The 18,475-nt window shown below is 39.4% G+C and overlaps 1 protein-coding gene across 1 annotated transcript in view; it reads right to left on the reverse strand.

Moving 5' to 3' along the window:
* Window positions 1–9,563: 9,563 nt before the first annotated feature.
* The window catches only part of EPHA10 (EPH receptor A10), a 1,151,424-nt gene continuing 1,142,512 nt past the window's right edge, over window positions 9,564–18,475 (reverse strand). The window contains exons 16-17 of the mRNA XM_075336054.1: window positions 12,505–12,669; window positions 9,564–11,328 (exon numbers count right to left, since the gene is read on the reverse strand). Coding sequence (XP_075192169.1) covers window positions 11,214–11,328; window positions 12,505–12,669 — 280 coding nt within the window. The 3' untranslated portion in view covers window positions 9,564–11,213. The remainder of the gene's footprint in view (window positions 11,329–12,504; window positions 12,670–18,475) is intronic.

Consider the following 18,475-nt stretch of genomic DNA (forward strand, 5'->3'; position numbering starts at 1 on the left):
GTAGTGGGACCCAAAATATAAAACCACCCTCCCTCCAGCCTGAAATACTTTGTTTATGGCTGTCTATAGGTGGGCGGAGACCCAAATATGCCAATCATTGATTTCCATAATGCTCGTCACTCTTGTCAAGCTCGTTTAAGCATCTGACCTGCTCGAATTGATTAATTGGATTTTCAGCATTTTAGGGCTCGCCCATCACTAATAGTAACCTATGTATTCAACACACAAACTTCTATATTCAAATGCTGGCAAGTAGAAAAAACATGTGTTACTTATTCTAATATATTAAAATATAAGGGTGGCACGGTGGCTCAGTGGTTAGCACTCCAGTCTTGCAGCGTTGGGGTCCTGGGTTCAAATTTCACCAAGGACACCATCTGCAAGGAGTTTGTATGTTCTCCCTGGGTTTCCTGTGGGATCTATGGTTTCCTCCCACACTCCAAAAACATACTGATAGGGAACTTAGATTGTGAGCCTCAGTGGGGGCAGTGATAATAATCACTGTAAAGCGCTGTGGAATTAATAGCATTATATAAATGAATAAATATTATTATTTGCAGCTAATACTGTTACAATTACTTTATCTTACATCGCAACATTAATGGGAAATATTTGTATCAGATATGCTAATATTCTTAGGAAACTACTCCATTTGGCCATAAAATAGGTGTCAGGCACGGGGCACAATAGCTTCCAATTGAAGCTTGATAAATATCACATTTTCTGAATAAAGAAAAGCATATATAAATTAATTTGATGTGCAAGTGTAAAAGCATACGAAAAATACAAGTTATAGCTTATTAATTAAATGTCAAGTTGCAAGGGGTTACTAAGAGATTTGCTGCTAATTGAAAGTTAATTAATAGCTATGTGGCAAACCAGACTTCAAATTGAGATAAAAAAGAATTGCAATGAGTTAGGTCAATAGGTGAGATCAATAACGTTACAGTTCTGAGATGTACATAATAAAGTATTCCTAATATATCCCTCAAGGGCCTGTACTAATGACCATCATCATTGGACTAACACATAAGGAAATGAAATGTAATTGTGTCCCTTTCTACATCAGAGTTGCTATTTTGATGTGTTCTGTATTGGTTACTTAATACACTGTGAGCAGAATTATTAGGCAAGTTGTATTTTTGAGGATTTTTTTTATTATTGATCAACAACTATGTTCTCAATCAACCCAAAAGACTCATACATATCAAAACTTAATATTTTTGGAAGTTAGAGTGGTTTTTTTTTTAGATTTGGCTATCTTAGGAGGATATCTGTTTGTGCAGGTAACTATTACTCTGCAGAATTATTACGCAACTTAAAAAAAAACCAAATATATTCCTATCTCACTTGTTTATTTTCACCAGGTAAACCAATATAACTGCACAAAATTTAGAAGTAAACATTTCGGACATGCAAAAACAAAACCCAAAAAAATTAATGACCAATATAGCCACCTTTCTTCATGATGACACTCAACAGCCTACCAATCCATAGATTCTGTCAGTTCATTGATCTGGTTACGATCAACATTGCATGCAGCAGCCACCACAGCCTCCCAGACACTGTTCTGAGAGGTGTACTGTTTTCCCTCCCTGTAGATGTCCCATTTTATGAGGGACTACAGGTTCTCTATGGGGTTCAGATCAGGTGAACAATGGGGCCATGTCATTATTTTTTCATCTTTTAGACCTTTACTGGCCAGCCACGTTGTGGAGTAGTTGGATGCATATGATGGAGCATTGTCCTGCATGAAAAGCATGTTTTTCTTGAACGATATCGACTTCTTCCTGTACCACTGCTTGAAAAAGTTGTCTTTCAGAAACTGGCAGTAGGTCTGGGAGTTGAAATTCACTTCATCCTCAACTCGAAAAGGTCCCACAAGTTCATCTTTGATGATACCAGCCCATACCAGTACCCCCCCTCCACCTTGCTGGTGTCTGAGTTGGAGTGGAGCTCTCTGCCCTTTACTGATCCAGCCTCTGGCCCATCCATCTGGCCCATCAATAGTCACTCTCTCATTTCATCAGTCCATAAAACCTTTGAAAAATCAGTTTTAAGATATTTCTTGGCCCAGTCTTGATGTGTTATCCTATGTTTCTTGTTCAAAGGTGGTAGTTTTTCAGCCTTCCTTACCTTGGCCATGTCCCTGAGTATGGCACACCTTGTGCTTTTTGATACTCCAGTAACATTGCAGCTCTGAAATATGGCCAAACTGGTGGCAAATGGCATCTTGGCAGCTTCACGCTTGATTTTCCTCAATTCATGGGCAGTTATTTTGCGCCTTTTTTGCCCAACATGCTTCTTGCAACCCTGTTGGCTATTTGCCATGAAACGCTTGATAGTTCAGTGGTCATGCTTCAAAAGTTTAGCAATTTCAAGACTGCTGCATCTCTCTGCAAGACATCTCACAATTTTTGATTTTCCAGAGCCCGTCAATTCTCTCTTCTGACCCATTTTGCCAAAGGAAAGGAAGTTGCTTTATAATTAAGCACACCTTATATAGGGTGTTGATGTCATTATACTACACCCCTCCTCATTACAGAGATGCACATCACCTGATTTACTTAATTGGTAGTTGGCTCTCAATCTTATACAGCTTGGAGTAGGACAACATGTAGAAAAATTATCATGTGATCAAAATACTCATTTGCCTAATAATTCTGCACACAGTTTATATATATACTATTCTTTAAGTGCTTGTTCATAATTATATGACTTAGCAATTCTCAGAGAAAGAGTTAAAAGGTTTGCTTCCGCACAAGAATCAATTCTAGAATAAGAACTCAAAAATGGAGCCCCCATGTCTGTCTACTTATGAGCAATAGAAAAAAAACTTTTACAATTTTTAGCTGTACATAATAATTCTACACCACTTGAATATGCTGCAAAATAATTGTTGCAAAAATTATTATGGGCAAATGATGTTTTAAGTAAAGGTATTATATACCCCTTTTATGATTCTTAATACTTATGTATGGCAAATAAAAAAGCTTCAACACAAAGTTTTCCATGATATTTCTTACCTGTAGGTATTATGTCTGATATCACTGTTGTCATTTGTAGGTTACTCAATAATTAAATATCAGGTAAAATGTCACTGAGCTGATGCAATACATAAAAATGTGCTTGGTAAAAAAATACTAATTTTCCTTAGCCTGTGTCTTTTCCAATTTCCATTAAATTGAGGATGATGTAAAGTTACTACCAATCAATCTCATTTGCTTCTCCTTTTCATGGACTAGAGATTGCACACTGCCTGTGACTGCCTATAGAAATATCCTCTTCAAAGTGGAAGAGGTCTACAACCTTACTACCTTCTATTATGTGGTATTAATACTAAAAGTTTATTTTGGCCCTTAAATGAGCCCTCCCACATGACTTAGGATAGAAAGCTAAACCAGACACTCCGTTTGTAAACAGTTGTTTTTCGGGTTTACTCGAGTTTCCCATAGACTTACATTGCGCATCGAATATTTGCGAATAGTCGAATAGCGGCGAGGTATTCGGAAAATATTTGCAAAGCCGAATAATCGAAGTATTAGATCATCCCTAGCAGTTACCTGTGTTTCTCCCTGCTGCTTCTGATATCAGAAAAAATGGAACTATTCTGCTAGAAATGACAAGTTAGAAGTTTTATAGAGTACAATGATGTACAATAAAATATTGTGGTATTGTGTATAGAATAAAACAGAAGATATTGCTAAAATGGTAGCTGAATTTCGGGGTTGGTAGAAGTGTTCTCTTGTGACAGCTGAAGTTTCACATTATTATATATTCTTATTGCGGTATCATTGTTCCTAACTCTCCTGTAGTATATTGTGAATTTGAACAAAGGAATAAGAATTTTCCAGAGAATGGACTTTAGATAAAAAGATGAATCCTTTAAACGTATCTGCAAGATAAGAAACATTTGTTCTGAATAATAACTTCAGTCACGACTACTTAATATGGATTAAATAGCTGAATTAATTAGAACACAATTGTAACTTACAGTACGTATTACAACATAATTGAGCAGAGACGTTACAAGCTGGATGAAATGTACTTAAAGAAATAAAAATGTGCAGATACATTTAGATGCCTTGAAGCTTGTTTCTCTCGATTTTTTTAAGCATCTGCTCGGAATTGGTTTAGATCAATTGTGACTGATATTCTATTCTTTCCAATATTACCAGGTGTACTGTTACATGAATATAATTATATGTATGCTAAGTCTTTCTCAATACTTATCATAAATTTAAATGTCAACAGGCCAGAAAAGGGGGTTCTTTTTTATTAATTTGGTATGCAAATTTGAGAGGAAAATAAAGCAGTTGAGCAAACATGCTTTTGTAAGGTTAGCGTCTTTCCCTAAGGTAAATGCAGATTACTTCTCGTGAATGAATATAAAGCAGGTTTACAGTATGTGCTGTGAATGTCAATACTTCATCCGCTATTATAATCTTTCTGAAAGCCTAATAATGGGTACCTCTAGGAATATTAATAGATATGTGTATCCAGTAGAATTGGTGTGTCTCCTAGGTAATAACTTTCTGTAGTGTACATTGCATGCTTCACATAAATTTATGATATAGAAAAAATGTATCATTTAGCAAGTTATGCTTCTGAAATCAATATGACTACATGGGAAAAAAATGAGTTACCATCATATGTAAATTAAAGCCACTTTAAAATGTACAAAATATATTGCTCAAAAAAATAAAGGGAACACTAAAATACCATAAAAAATACAAACATTTTATAGCCAGCATACTGGTACTCCCCGATGTGTGGAATCCTTTGTACGATTCAGAAGCAGAGTCCACAAGGCAAATAGGGCAGTAGCCAGCCACGAAGGTCAATATAGAAATAGTTATCCAAAAACTCCAGGGGACAAATTCCAAGACTCCGTAGATATTCTTAAAAAAATGTTTTAAAAAAATTTTTCTTGCAAAGCAATTTTATTTCAATAATTCCATTAAAAATAGATCCACACGTGGGGCAAAATAAATGTCGGATAGGGGTAGTAGTCTCCCGGACAGTTCAATTTTTTTTAAGAATAAGAATAGCTACTGAGTCTTGGAATTTGTCCACTGGACTTTTCGGATAACTATTTCTATACTAAAATACCATTGTGTTGTTTAAGTGTTCCCTTAATTTTTTTGAGCAGTACATATAAATGCTATAGTAATACTAAGCTGTTAGATTACATTGGCCAAAAAGTACAGTACTCTCATAGGGTCATTGGCACATGAGTTTTTTTTTATACCTAACTTATCTGTCAATTCTGATAAGTTGATACCAATGGTATCATCTCAAAAAAGAACATAGGTTTTAAAACAGATGCTGGTCTGCTTCCTTACATTAGATACTATATGTCTTGTAATAAGTAAGTTGGTCTCTCAGGGCTACTTTTTTATTGTTGTACTTACAGTTGTGCTCAAAAGTTTACATACATATTTTTTGCATAGATCTGTTGACAATTTGCATGCTTTCCCATGATTCACAATTGAGAAATGTCAGTGGCTGGATGAAAGATTCAAGAGTCTGTCTGGATCCCAGAAACTCACTCAGCTTCTATGCACACACTGATTAATAAAGGTAACATCCTCACTGTGAACTTCTGTGCATGTTATCAGGCCACAATCACCAGGGTATGTGATCAGGATCATTTGGATGTTTTTGGTTGTCATTATGATATAAAAAGAGAAAACACAGTAGTGACAATAAATGGCTTAACCCAACCACTAACCATGAGTGGAAAAAAAAGTTTTTGTGTTATCATTAATATTCTCTGAGAAAAAGGCCAAAAACGAAACAAATCTTCCGGGGTATGTAAACTTTTGAGCACAATTGTATCTGTACTTGTTCAGAGAACTGGGTTCCTTATTTGATGGGTCCTACAGGCAGAGGAGAAGGTTACTAAAGAACATCTCTAACTGTACATATATTATTCAGCTATGTTCAACTATGTCATCAGTTGTTTCCACATCAGTATGAAAAAAGGAAGCATCCTCTCAAAATAAGTCCATAAAACATGATTTATTCCACTGATTAAAACATGAACAAGATTAAAAACACAAAAATGGGTAGAAAAACACTGATCTATGTGTTTCAGGCATTACATGTCCTTATTCATTACATAAGTGTCATTAATAAAGGTATGTAATGCCCAAAACATGTAGGGCGGTGTTTGTCTACCCATTTTTGCGTTTTTAATGTTGTTCATGTTTTAATCAGTAGAATAAATCATGATGTTTTATGGACTTTTTTTGAGCGAATACTGGATTTTTTTTCATTTTCATGTGGACACAACTGATGACATAATTGTACATAGCGGAATAATATTTTTACTGTTAGAGAAGTTCTACCGTAATCTCCTCCTCTGCCTGTAAGACCAAAACGCGTAGGGAGGGAATTTGTCTACCCATTTTTGTGTTTTTAATGTTGTTCATGTTTAATCAATGGAATAAATTGAGATTTATTTTTTTTTTACTTATTTTGAGTGATGTGAACTCACTTGCCTTCCTGAACCGTTCTGTTGTTTCCAAGCACCACACTCTACTGAGTATCCCCTGCCTTAGTGTGAGCTGTTAAATCTCATTTTCATTTATGTCATCAGGTGTTTCTAGTTTTTCTATTACAACATTTATATATAAAACATATGTATGTAAAACCTAGGCTATCCAATGACCTCTCCCACGTCATCTATTTGCTCAGGAATCATTAGCATTTCCAACTTTGAATAATTAATGATCTTCTGCAAAATTTTGATTAAAATTAAATGTAATTTTCTTGCATATAATAAAATATCAAGAATATTTGTTATTTGAGTTGTTCTTTCATGGTATAACTAGAACCTTTTTGTTAGATTTACTTGTAAATGGAGACTTCTTAATATTGCAATGGATACATTTTTTGGAGAATTTTTTTTTACTAATTTAAGAGATGGTGCTTTTTTTGGTTTGATCTAGAATTAGCCATAGAGATCTGCAGTTTTGGGGCATGCGGGACAGCAGTTTTCAGGCACGGACTGCATTAACTAGAAAAGGACACAGATGACCATGTTACCTGCTAGTCATCAGCGGATTGACTCAGGAAATGTCCTAGAAAGGCCCAACTTGACCAGGCACCTGGGAGTATGAGGTGAAAAGTCAGATTAGGTTTACACTAGTGTTTTAATTTTCACTATGCTGCTCTGTATTATGAACAAAATAAAGGATGGATTGATTACTTAAGTGACCTTGTCAATGCCAGATTGACTCAACATAGTGATAATGGGGTCTGAAGCTAACCAAGCAATGAGTTTAGTAGAAAACGTCAACTAATTTCATACATGAGTTTTATATATACATATATATATATATATAGTAAAAATTACATTATTTGACTTTGTGGCTAGACTTTATGGTGGAAAAGCATAGCACCAACCCAAATATTGCTATTACCAGCAGAACAATATCTACTCTATAAGTCTTAATGCACTGAAACATAGATTTCATCTAAATTCTACTCAATGCCAGATTGACTCAACATAGTGATAATGGGGTCTGAAGCTAACCAAGCAATGAGTTTAGTAGAAAACGTCAACTAATTTCATACATGAGTTTTATATATACATATATATATATATATATATATATATATATATATATATATATATATAGTAAAAATTACATTATTTGACTTTGTGGCTAGACTTTATGGTGGAAAAGCATAGCACCAACCCAAATATTGCTATTACCAGCAGAACAATATCTACTCTATAAGTCTTAATGCACTGAAACATAGATTTCATCTAAATTGTACTCATTAAGACTGGAATTATTTTTCCACTCATCAATGTTAACGAATTGGCTCCTGTTTTTGCAGAGAGGATTCTGCTTCTATTCTTGCCTTTTTCCTTTGTCTAGGTTAAGAGTTACATGACATTTATAGTGAAGTTACATTCACACCAACGAAACAGAAGATGAATTGTTGCTAATTATGGCCTCTATTAGGATAAGACTCCGACAATAACTTAATTTCAAAAGTTTCATCGCATTTCCTGATTTTAACAATTGCATTAGCAAAAGAAAGATAATATAATGTACTTTTAATGTTAAGTTTAATAACCCAAAACACTCTATCATTTGACTTTTGCTGGCAGTAGAAAAGGTGCTGTTAAATATAATTAAACCCTAAATGAGATTTTCTTGCTAGAAGCTTAACTTCAATAAAATACATTGTAAGGACAGGCTTCAATTACAAGTCTGCCTCTTAGATAGGGAGCTTAACATGGAGTGAAAATATAGTTATGACAGGCAAGTCCTTGTCTATTAATGGCCTATGATGGGCCACTGCGTGCCAGTACAAGAATATTAATTTTGTGAAATCAATCGATATTCTACACTATCAATTTATTTTGGCATGACCACAATCAGATTAGTTACATGTTGGATATATGTATCAGATTACATGGATCACCAGTAGAAAAGTTTTTACATTTGGGAATGTTGTTTCCTTATGGGATATACAGTGCATCTTTTTCTTTCAGCTGCTTACACAATTGTCAGATGTTTTACATGATAGTATTGTATTTTCTATGTCAATGTGTATTGTTTGGGGTATATTTGCATTATTCTCACTACTGTAAAGTTTTTCACATTGATTTAACACCTATTCCTGCAACTGCTTGGGTGAAGAGTATTGCAATTTTTACAGCAAATCTTAAAAGCACTAATTGGTGCAGTATTTGCAAAGCGTACAAATGTCCATTTATGGCTTGCTTACATAAGCATATAACATGGCCAAGCTATCCCATGTTTTGTTGGATAGCACTCAGCCCAGTATTACACAATGGGGCAGTGAAGACTTGTGCTTTGTTTTCTCATGCTTATTCAGCATAAGAAAAAAATGCAGCATGGTGGGAGTGCATCCGATATCAGATGACATGCACCCATATAGGTGTACGAGTGCATGTAAATCATCAGACTACACTTAAACGTCATCCGAGTACAGTCCGATATATGTCGACACAGTGAATATAGATGGAGAAATTTAGTCATTAACATAATCGGGTAGATTCTCTAGCATATATATATGCCTGCATGAGTGAGCCTTTAAAGAGGTTCTGCAAAAACTAGATAAAATAGAGTCCTTTTTACAATAAAAAAAATTGTAGCGCATCCTAGTCACGTGTCAGTATAAGCTGCAGACTGGACATACAGCTCCCGAGACTTGTGCTTCAATGAGAACAGCTGTATAACACAAACCTAAGTTAGTGAGTGAGGACATGGCTGGGATATGTGAAGAAACATGTTTTAACCCTTGTTGCACATGGGAAGGAGATCTCCAGCTTCATCCTCTTCCATCAGACTGACAACTCTATAGGAGTGTAAAGAGGCTGACTACGGTCAAATGGAGAACAAATAAACATTGAGCAAGATGAAGAGTGACATAGCCAATGTTGTGCTCAGAAGAAAAATATATATTTTTATGCAAATCACAGCCCTGCTCCTCACCACTGACTGAGGTATGTGTGATACAGCTCTTGTCAGTTGATACACAGGTCTGGAGAGCTGTATGTCTTCCTTCAGCTGTCTTTTTTGACACATGACTAGAACAAACTGCAGTTTTAATTACATCAGGGATGGTATTTTATCTCATTGTCGCAGAACCATTTTAAGTAAACCAATGTTACAGTGGAAGAAACTTGACTTGATATTTTATTATAACTTAAGAATAAATTCTCCATTTTTGCAAATCATTTGAATCTTGTTATTCAACCACAAGGAGCTTATGCATGTTGATGAAGTTAGATGTCGTGGCATATTTCATTTTAAGACTGTAACCTCACATCAAATACTACCTATTCTTTCAAGTGTTATGAGTCACCATTATGCTCTTTTAAGAAGAGGTAATCTTTCTTCATAATTAAACTTTAGAAAGTGAATTACAAGTGGCAGACAGAAGAGGTGGCCAATCAACCTACGCTTTCCTTTCACATAAAAGTAGATAGGTTAAAAACAACACGTTCCAAATTAAATTGAGTTATTGGCAGAAAGAAGAGAGAAGACCGTGACCCTGGAGACATAGCTAATATTATACATATGCGAGTATGAACAGAACTATTCTGGATCAGCTTCGGGTAAATTTCTCATCAGCAACCACTTACTTAATGAGTCAAACTAACTTTTTTAGTTGGCGATTTTGGCCTGTAAAGGTAAAATTGAATACACAAGATACAATAGCATTATGTATTAACACATTGGGATTAAGAAGTCATCCGGCTTACCCTGTCTGAAAAGCCATTTGGCTGCAGCAATATCTTCCTACAGGTACAATGCCATACACTATAAATGTCAGGGCGTCGTATTTTATAATTAATTTTCTTTCACATCAACCATCCTATGTATGCTTAAAAGGCTTTATAACTATATTATTGTCTTTTTTCCTGTAATGCTCGCCTCCATTTCTCCATTTCACCTCCCCGCTGATAGAAACTGTCAGACAAACCTTTGCAAAGTAAGCGATTGCTCACATTGAACTTCAACTGCAAGACAAATTGCACCACTTCAGCTTCATCGCATTTGCCCCATGAGAGAGATGCCATCATTTAATGCCGCCGAGGAAAAAGTGCTTAGTAAGGAGGAGAAAAGAAAAAGACTAGCACTTTCTGCACCAAACACATATCACTTGGACACTTGATCTGGTATAAAAAAGTCTTTTTTTCTTTTACATTCTGTAAAAATAAAAGCTATTTATGGGAGTCAGTACAACACAGTTGCTGTTAGAAAAATACTTAAGTACTTAGAGTTAATGGAGTAGTTGGCACCACAATATTACAACAATGTACCCCATGTAAAAACAAGTGCACGTGTTTCCAGCTCACCCTGTATGCCCTTGCGCCATACAGACACTTGGCCATTTTAAAAGGCTGCAAAAATCTTTCCAGTCCTGCAGTCTATGGCTGGTTTGAGGTTACACAGCCAGATTTCCCATCTTCTCAATGCAAGAGATAAAATCTTCTTTGTGACTGTGCCTCCTTCACCCATGGGATAACCACATGGCATTTTTTCACAATTTCTTTCAGGGAGTTAAGAAAGGATTTGGCTCCAGTGTAATCCTAGATATATTGGCCGCCTCTTATATGTTGCCTTTTTCTGCTGCTTTTACTTGGCCAGATATGGGGCTGTATAGCTCTCCCTTTGGATTTTCCAGTCTCAGAGCTTGTCTTGTGTCCTTGCATGTCACACCTGCACTCCCCGTCCATGCATTTGTATTACTTGAGCACGTAAGGTCTGAATGCCACTGAGAATAGTTTTCTGATGTTCCACAGAAGTAATTCCTAGACTCATCACATCCCTGAAAAAGTGATAAAACAGGAGATTCACACAACGGATATGGTTATCGTGGTATGGCTAGGTTACAATACTTTCCATCTTTGTACAGTCATAAAATCTTAGCCGTTTGGGGGCTATATAGGATGTTCAATCAGATGAAAGCATGATTCGCAAGTACATACTTCATGATCCTTGTATGGTCCATGATTTTCAAAACATCTGTAAGTCTCCTGACCCAAAATAACACCCGTATAGGCATATATGTGGCTGTCTGTTCCGGTAACGGAACCATTGTCTGGTTGAGAAATCGTAGTCTAATGCGGACCATGAAATGCAAATATGTTAAGTAGGCCTAAAAAAGTCATGAAGGTTTACCATACATTGCAACATTCTAGTACGGCAATAGACTGGGAACTCAGTGGTTAGCAGAAAGATAGACAAAAGATTTCACTACTTCTAGTCGGAGTTGTACACTTAAAGGGGTAGTCCCATCTCAAAGATACTATCCAAATATGTAGTGGGTGTAATAATAATATTAATAATATTAGCAAATACCTCCTATTAGAAATGTAGTATAGTTATCCTTATATAGCCATGTCTCTTACCTCATGTGCAGGGCATTGCAGCTTAGGTATCCATGGTTACATCCACTCATAGTGACAGTTAGTGAAACGCTCATGTTCATAACCATAGATACCTAAGCTGCAATGCCTGCACATGAGGTAAGAGACATGGTTATGTCAGAACTATACTACATTTCTAATTGAAGGTATTTGCTAATATTTTTTTTATTATGGCTCCAACATATTGAGATAGGATCTTGGAGATGGGAATACCCTTTAACTCTTCAATAGTTCACACTTAAATGAACTAGATTGTTAGGTTTTCCATAGGATAAAAGCTTGCATTCAAGAATCAATCTAACTTTAGGCTTCAGTTCCTATAGTACTCCAGAGTGAGGCAAGAGCTTTTATACCTCATGATTGGTACATTTCAACGATGTACTGTTAAAAGATTACAATCACAAATGTATATTTGGGTGTGTTACATGGATCTACAGTCCTCCTGAACGCAGTGATTTCTCCATATATAATCAAGTACATCTTACAAATATAAGCCTAGAATTAATTAATTTCATTTTTCAGGAGGTACTCAGGAAGATGTTACATGTATACAGTAATCACAAAGGGCTACTTACTGAACTGTCATCCTGGCTACTGACTCCAGGTAGCAATACCCTGCCGCTGTGAAGTTATCTTTGTATTTCTCCATTTCAATGGCTTCCAACCATTCTCCCACAGAACTAAATGAAGGGAATGATGTAAATGTCCGTTCAATTAAGGGAATGGAAGTGCTCATTGATCTATAAAATAGGAAGAGGCACAATCAGACATTCTTTGTATTTATTTTTTATTGATTTGTAAGGCATAAAACGTCAAAATGTTACCTTTTACACGTTTACGTAAAAGCACCTACTGGGGAGATTTCTGACTAGAAGTATGGATCTGTGTAAAACTAAATCTTTACTTGCTCATACTTGTGCTATAATGTGCCCATTAACAGTAAAATACAGTATCCATTCAAGTGATAGGGCATACGATTCAATAAACCCTTCATTTATTCTATCAAATATTACATAAATGTTACTGACATTGTTTTTGTACAAACCATATTTCTATTTTTATAAAGCCATGAATTTTTAGAAGTCATTTAAACAAAATCTACAAGATCATCTTGTCAGGAAATGTTAGGCAATTAGGTTAGAAGATGAGAGATAAACGCAAAAAAAGCATGTCAATCAATTAGCTTGGATGTCTAGACAACTGGCATGCATATCACGATGATCATTTTGAAAGGTTCAAAATGGTTGATGCTAGAGATTAGCGGATCAGTTAATTTTCAAACTTGCCTATTCACATGGATTTTCCCAGGAAATTTGATTTGTGGAGGCATAGTCCTCAGCAAATTTAATGTCCCTCATCATGTTCTGGGATATCTCCAAACCTTAAAGGGAATCTGTCAATTGGATTTTACAATGTAAGCTGAGGACAGCATGTTGCGACGGTTAAAAAAGTAAAAACATCTGTGTTTCTCTTATCTGAGTGTGAGCAATTGTTTACTCATACTAAAAGGTTTTTTGCTCTGTGATTATCATTAGTGTGATTATCATTAGTGTGACTCCTCTGTGCCTGCTCCCTGGCAGACTGACATGCCCCCTGCTGACAGCTCACAGTCAATGCACAATCTCTGTAGAGAGCCTGATGTGGGTGGGGACAGATCTCAGCTCTGCTACACTCAATTCTGAGATAAAGTTAGAATGGCTGCACACAGTTGTCTAAGAATAAACATGGTTACTTTCAGAAACTCATTAGTGACAAATTACCTTTAAACATAGTGAACAAAGATGTAAAAAATAGAAAAATACTTAAACCCACCTCATCACTCACGTCTCACGATCACTTGTCCGATCTTTATTGCATCTTCAGATTGCCATTGCTCACCTTGAATTCACTGAGCCTCTCACGATGAGATGGTTTGCTAGGTCTAATTAGGTTTAGAAGTATTCTGCACAAGTGCACACTGGTCAAAGCAAGTGCTCACATACCCACTCATGCCCGCAACCAATCTGGGCCTAAAAAACCAAGAAGTTCCATGTCCAATTTGAGAGACCTGAGGTATTTACTTTGAGCAGCGGCGATCTGAAGATGTGATGAGGACTGGATGGATGACGGTAAGGAGCAAAGGAAGAATGTGTGTTTCAAGGTAACAGAGTTTTATTTTTACATTTTAACAGCTTTATAAAGTTTAGAAAAATGGCGACTGGTAGCTACCATTTTGTTCAAGCTGTACGGAAGTGAATTAAAAAAATCCACATTTTGCCGAATGCGTATTTTTGTAAAATTTTAGTAGAATTCAATTCCACTCAAATTATTTCTCACATCTCCATTTTGACTACGAATTAAGGATGATCGAATACCTCAAATATTCAGCTTCGCAAATATTTTACGAATAGGTTGACGCTATGTGAATATTCGATGCGCAATGTAAGTCTATGGGAAGCCCGAATAGTACCGAATAGTTGTTATTCGGGTTTCTTATAGACTTACATTGCGCATGGAATATTCGCAAATAGTCGAATAGCGGCGACTAGTGATGAGCGAGTATGCTTGTTACTACTCGGTACTCGCACGAGTATCACTGTACTCGGGCTACTCGGCGGGGACCGAGTAATCTCGCGATAGTCGTGCTGTACTCGTGGTCTTCATCCCTGCATGTTGGCGCTCTTTTGAGAGCCAGCCCTCATGCAGGGATTGGCTGGCAGACCACTGCAATGCCACAGCCCTGTTAGTTGTGGAATTGCAGTGATTGGCCGGCCTGCACAGCGTGACTGAGCCTTTATACCGGCGGGCGCGCTGTGCTCTGTACACAGCCATCTCATATTCCCTGCTTTCCACGCCCACAGGCGCCTATGATTGGTTGCAGTGAGACACGCCCCCACGCTGAGTGACAGGTGTCTCACTGTACCCAATCACAGCAGCCGGTGGGCGTGTCTATACTGTGCAGTAAAATAAATAAATAAATAAAAAAAACGGCGTGCGGTCCCCCCAATTTTAATACCAGCCAGATAAAGCCATACGGCTGAAGCCTGGTATTCTCAGGATGGGGAGCTCCACGTTATGGGGAGCCCCCCAGCCTAACAATATCAGTCAGCAGCAGCCGCCCAGAATTGCCGCATACATTAGATGCGACAGTTCTGGGACTCTACCCAGCTCTTCCCGATTTACCCTAGTGCATTGGCAAATCGGGGTAATAAGGAGTTATTGGCAGCCCATAGCTGCCAATAAGTCCTAGATTAATCATGTCAGGCGTCTCCACGAGATACCCTCCATGATTAATCTGTAAGTTAAAGAAAATAAACACACACACCCGAAAAAATCCTTTATTTGAAATAAAAGACAAAAAAAACACCCTCTTTTACCACTTTATTAAAATCCCCAAATACCCCTCCAGGTCCGACGTAATCCAGAGGTCCCGCAACACATCCAGCTCTGCTACATGAAGCTGACAGGAGCGGCAGTAGAATGCCGCTCCTGTGAGCTCCACGCAGCAGCTGAAGTGAATGGCGCTGTCAGCGGGGACGTCACTGAGGTAATGCCGGTGTGTGTGTGCGGTGATGATGGGTGCGGTAGTGTCGGGATGTGTGCAGGAATGATGAGGGCTGTAGTGTCGGGCTGTGTGCGGGGCTGTGTGCGGGGATGTCGGGCTGTGTGCGGGGATGTCGGGCTGTGTGCGGGGATGTGTGCGGGGATGTCGGGCTGTGTGCGGGGATGTCGGGCTGTGTGCGGGGATGTGTGCGGGGATGTTGGGCTGTGTGCGGGGATGTGTGCGGGGATGTCGGGCTGTGTGCGGGGATGTCGGGCTGTGTGCGGGGATGTCGGGCTGTGTGCGGGGATGTCGGGCTGTGTGCGGGGATGTCGGGCTGTGTGCGGGGATGTGTGCGGGGATGTCGGGCTGTGTGCGGGGATGTGTGCGGGGATGTCGGGCTGTGTGCGGGGATGTGTGCGGGGATGTCGGGCTGTGTGCGGGGATGTCGGGCTGTGTGCGGGGATGTCGGGCTGTGTGCGGGGATGTCGGGCTGTGTGCGGGGATGTCGGGCTGTGTGCGGGGATGTGTGCGGGGGTGTCGGGCTGTGTGCGGGGATGTCGGGCTGTGTGCGGGGATGTCGGGCTGTGTGCGGGGATGTCGGGCTGTGTGCGGGGATGTCAGGCTGTGTGCGGGGATGTGTGCGGGGATGTCGGGCTGTGTGCGGGGATGTGTGCGGGGATGTCGGGCTGTGTGCGGGGATGTCGGGCTGTGTGTGGGGATGTCGGGCTGTGTGCGGGGATGTCGGGCTGTGTGCGGGGATGTCGGGCTGTGTGCGGGGATGTGTGCGGGGGTGTCGGGCTGTGTGCGGGGATGTCGGGCTGTGTGCGGGGATGTCGGGCTGTGTGCGGGGATGTCGGGCTGTGTGCAGGGATGTGTGCAGGGGTGTCGGGCTGTGTGCGGTGATGTCGGGCTGTGTGCGGGGATGTCGGGCTGTGCGCGGGGATGATGGGTGCTCTCTCTCTCTCGGCCCAAAGAAAACTTAACGCAATGCGTTATTTCACTGGAATCCGTGGCCTTTATTATCACACTTTTTGCAAGGCATCCGTCACATGCGTTACACAACGCAATGTGACGGATGCCGTTCAACACAAGTGTGAAACTAGCCTTACCCGCGGCCACCACTGCATCCAGGTAACCTCAGTGACAGCTCAGCTGATCGCTATACTCACCTCAGTTGCTGTGTGAAGCTGACAGGAGCGGCGGTGTATTCTGCAGCTCCTGTCACCTTCATGCAGCACAGCTGGACGTGACGCTGGAGGTCCGTGGATTACGCCGGACATGGAGGGTTTGTCGGGGTTAATAAATTGGTGATGAGGGACTTTGTTAGTGTTTTTTATTTCTAATAAAGGATTTTTCGGGGGTGTGTGTTTTTTAACTGTAATTTACAGATTAATCATGGAAGGAATCTCGGGGAGACGCCTGACATGATTAATCTAGGATTAAGTGACAGCTATTGGCTGCCATTAACTCCTTATTACCCCGATTTGCCAACGCACCAGGGCAAATCGGGAAGAGCCGGGTACAGTCCCAGAACTGTCGCATCTAATGTATGCGGCAATTCTGGGCGGCTGCTGACTGATATTGTTAGGCTGGGGGGCTCCCCATAACGTGGGGCTCCCCATCCTGAGAATACCAGCCTTCAGCCGTATGGCTTTATCTGGCTGGTATTAAAATTGGGGGGACCGCACGCCGTTTTTTTTAATTATTTATTTATTTATTTCACTGCACAGTATACACACACACACCGGCTGCTGTGTTTGGGTGCAGTGAGACACCTGTCACTCAGCGTGGGGGCGTGTCTCACTGCAACCAATCATAGGCGCCGAAAAGCTGGAAAGTAGGGAATAAGAGATTGTTTAATGAGCGGTCGGCTTTTTCAAAAGAGGAAAAGCCGCCGGAGTTTAGTGAACAGCAGTGCAGCGCCGCGGCAGTGATCGGGGAACGGTGAGTAAGAGAGAGGGGGGAGAATGACCGACAGAATGTAAGAGGGGGACAGACAAGACAGAGAGAGACCGACAGAGCGAGACCGACCGACGGGAGATAGAATGAAAAAAAAAATGACCGACATCGCTAGTAAAAAGCACAAAACGTGCGTTTTGGACATCGGAGTGCCACACAATGTTTTACGTAAAATCTTTCATGTATTAATCTCAAAAAGTAACATACACCAGCTCTATCTCGCTATTGGGTATGTGCCCTTAACATTTCCGCCATGAAAATTCATTTTGGTGTCATTTTGGAAGGTTTTCTGGTGAGTCCGTAAAAATGGCGTAAAACGCGGACAAATTGTTCACAGCTGTGACTTTTGAGTGATAAATGCTTCAAGGGGTCTTCCCCATGCTGTTGCCATGTCATTTGAGCACTCTTCTGAGACTTTTGTGCCATTTTTAGGGTTTCTACATGCTGCTGGGGGTCATTTCATAAAAATACTCGGGTCTCCCATAGGATAACATTGGGCTCGGTGCTCGGGCCGAGTACACGAGTATCTTGGGATGCTCGGCCCGAGCCTCGAGCACCCGAGCTTTTTAGTACTCGCTCATCACTAGCGGCGACCTATTCGGAAAATATTTGCGAAGCCAAATATTTGAGGTATTCGATTATCCCTACTACTAATACTCCAGCTGCCATGTAAGAGCAGACTTTCAAATTAAATGTCATATATTATTTTCTTTAATAGCACCACAACAAACTTCGCTATATTTCCAAGTAGCATAATAAAGAATAGATAAAAGAGAAAAATAAGATTTTCATTACAAAACATGCCTGCCTTATTCATCTTATACTTTAATTTAACTGTCTGTTTATTGATTGTACAAGCTGGACTTCTGAAGTTCTTCTGAACTAACCTTACAGTGAAAAATATGTAAAAATGGGAAATACAGATAAAATATGCTTTCAGTATAAGGCCGGAGGCATAACTTGAAGCAAATTGGTCTCAATGTAAAATCAAGAGATCCCGACCTACCATGTGCCATTTATAGTACTTGTGTCTTGTTAAGTAACAGAGGACTGTGGACTGCCTT

Source organism: Anomaloglossus baeobatrachus, chromosome 2 (genome assembly GCF_048569485.1).
Source record: "Anomaloglossus baeobatrachus isolate aAnoBae1 chromosome 2, aAnoBae1.hap1, whole genome shotgun sequence".
Classification (NCBI taxonomy): Eukaryota; Metazoa; Chordata; class Amphibia; order Anura; family Aromobatidae; genus Anomaloglossus; species Anomaloglossus baeobatrachus.